The following is a 2,500-nucleotide window of genomic DNA, read 5'->3' on the forward strand; positions in this document are numbered from 1 at the left end:
GAAATGGGAAATTTTTGAATATTGGAATTTAGAAAGTGATATGATTTACAGAGAGACGGATGAAATTAGTGTATTTTTTATATATAAGGTTCAACCGCTTCCTATCAATCAAGACTTTTTCATGTAGAACATTTTCCCAACTAGATTCCGTGAACTTCCAGCCTCGAGATAACACTAAGAGTATAGAATGACACAGAATTACCGTGAAAGAACTCTGCAACCCAGAAAACCATTCCCCAAATGAGACCTCAATCACACACACACACACACACACGCACATATCTTTACAAAATCTTTGCGTATAATCACACCCACGTTTCCTTACAGCGCTGGCGGATTGGTGACAGCCGTTGCCCCCGTAGTCGTGGAGACAAAGGGCTTGTGGGTGGGGTGGTCGGGTCAGCACCAAGAAGACGGCGTTGTGGAAATTCCTGAAGCTAATCCTAATGATCAGTCCCCTACAGCAGGTCTCAAGAGCTGGCAGGTACGTTTGCTTCGCTTTGATTTTCATTTATCTATTTATTTATTTTGAAAGGGGTGGTTCTTTTTTCTTGGGTTGTATTTTTGTCGGTGGTTTTTTATTGGGTTGGTTGACGGTCAGTCTGGATGTTTGTCTGTTTGTCTCTCTCTCTCTCTCTCTCTCTCTCTCTCTCTCTCTCTCTCTCTCTCTCTCTCTCTCTCTGTCACTCACTCATTCTCTCCCTCTCTCTCTCTCCGTCCATCTCTCTTTCTTCTCCTTCTGTCTTAAGTCTGCTTAGATTACTTCTCAACATTTGAAAATCAACCTTGATATGGCAGTTACTCGAGGTTATTGCCAGCTTTAGTCGCTGACCCTTATAAACTTTTGCAGGTGAAACCGATGATGTCACAGAAAACTCTCTTTGACAATTACTACAATGGTTGCTGTAACGCTACCTTTTGGCCCTTATTCCACTCCATGCCAGACAGGGCTATCTTCCAACAAGACAAATGGGAGGTACGTATGACAGCATAAGCTACTTCATAGGGAATCAGTTCATTTTACTAACTGCCGTTGCGTGTAAAAATGTTCTGTTTATCATGTTATGTTGTAAGTAATCTTAATTTTTAAACATTCTTTTCCAGGCGTACAGGGAAGTCAACGAGCAATTTGCAAAGCTGACGGTCGAGGCGGTACAGAGCTTATCGGAATCCAATCCTGAGAGCATTCCCCTCGTTTGGCTCCACGACTACCACCTCATGATGGCCGCCAACAGCATCCGGGACAGGTGCGACAGGCTGGGCCTGCAAATTAAGATGGCGTTCTTCCTGCACATCCCTTTCCCCTCGTGGGACATCATGCGGCTCTTCCCTTGGGACGATGAGCTCCTGCAGGGGATCCTTGGCTGCGACTCCGTGGGCTTCCACGTGGAGGATTACTGCCTCAACTTCATCGACTGCTGCCAGAGGCGTCTGGGCTGCCGCGTGGACCGCGAGCAGATGCTGGTGGAGCACAACGGACGCACGGTGTCGGTGCACCCTCTGCCCATCAGCATTCCCTATGACAGATTCGTCAGCCTGGCAGAGAAGGCGCCGCAGGTGGTCAAGAACAACGAGCAGGAGCAGCTGTTGCTGGGTGTCGACAGGCTGGACTACACCAAGGGCCTCGTGCACAGAATCCGCGCTTTCGAAACGCTGCTGCAAAAGCACCCTGAGCACATTGAGCACGTCACGTTCCTCCAGGTTGCAGTGCCCTCCCGAACGGACGTCAAGGAATACCAGGAACTGAAGGAGGACCTCGACCAGTTAATTGGCAGAATAAACGGACGTTTCTCGACGCCCAACTGGTCGCCGATTCGCTACATCTACGGGTGTGTGTCTCAGGAGCAGCTGGCTGCCTTCTACCGAGACTCATCAGTGGCTGTGGTAACTCCCCTGAGGGACGGCATGAACCTGGTGGCCAAAGAGTTTGTCGCATGCCAGGTGGGCGAACCAGGTGTTTTAATGCTATCTCCATTTGCTGGTGCTGGAACATCAATGCATGAGGCACTGATAGTGAACCCTTATGAGACAGCGGAATTTGCTGAAGTTATGCACCGTGCCCTCACCATGCCAAGGGATGAAAGAGAACTTCGAATGCAGCAACTTCGTCATCGTGAACGTGAACATGATGTGAACTTCTGGCTTCAGTCATTCCTCAAATCGGTGGACTGTCTGGCAGACAATAATCTTACACCAGGACGTCTCCTCCCACTGAGAGAAGAAGACTTCAGTCATTTCCTGGCCTCTTACGTCACAGAGTCCTCACGTTTAGCTCTGATTCTAGATTATGACGGCACCTTGGCCCCCATCGCACCTCATCCAGATTTGGCTCAGATGCCTGAGGAGACCCGTCGCGTCCTGGAGCGCTTGGCTCACATGCCTGACGTTAATGTGGCCATCTTGTCAGGACGTTCAATGCAAAACGTGAAAGCCATGATAGGAATCGAGGGCATTACTTATGCCGGTTGCCATGGCTTCGAAATTCTTCATCCAGATGGAA

The 2,500-nt window shown here is 49.0% G+C and overlaps 1 protein-coding gene across 1 annotated transcript in view; it reads left to right on the top strand.

The window, feature by feature from the left end:
- The window catches only part of LOC138866477 (uncharacterized), a 4,855-nt gene that overhangs the window by 971 nt on the left and 1,384 nt on the right, over positions 1 to 2,500 (top strand). The window contains exons 2-4 of the mRNA XM_070139304.1: positions 328 to 484; positions 851 to 976; positions 1,105 to 2,500. The exon at positions 1,105 to 2,500 is cut by the window's right edge and continues 1,384 nt beyond it. Of these exons, the coding sequence (XP_069995405.1) occupies positions 328 to 484; positions 851 to 976; positions 1,105 to 2,500 (1,679 nt within the window). The remainder of the gene's footprint in view (positions 1 to 327; positions 485 to 850; positions 977 to 1,104) is intronic.

Source organism: Penaeus vannamei, chromosome 25 (assembly GCF_042767895.1).
Source record: "Penaeus vannamei isolate JL-2024 chromosome 25, ASM4276789v1, whole genome shotgun sequence".
Classification (NCBI taxonomy): Eukaryota; Metazoa; Arthropoda; class Malacostraca; order Decapoda; family Penaeidae; genus Penaeus; species Penaeus vannamei.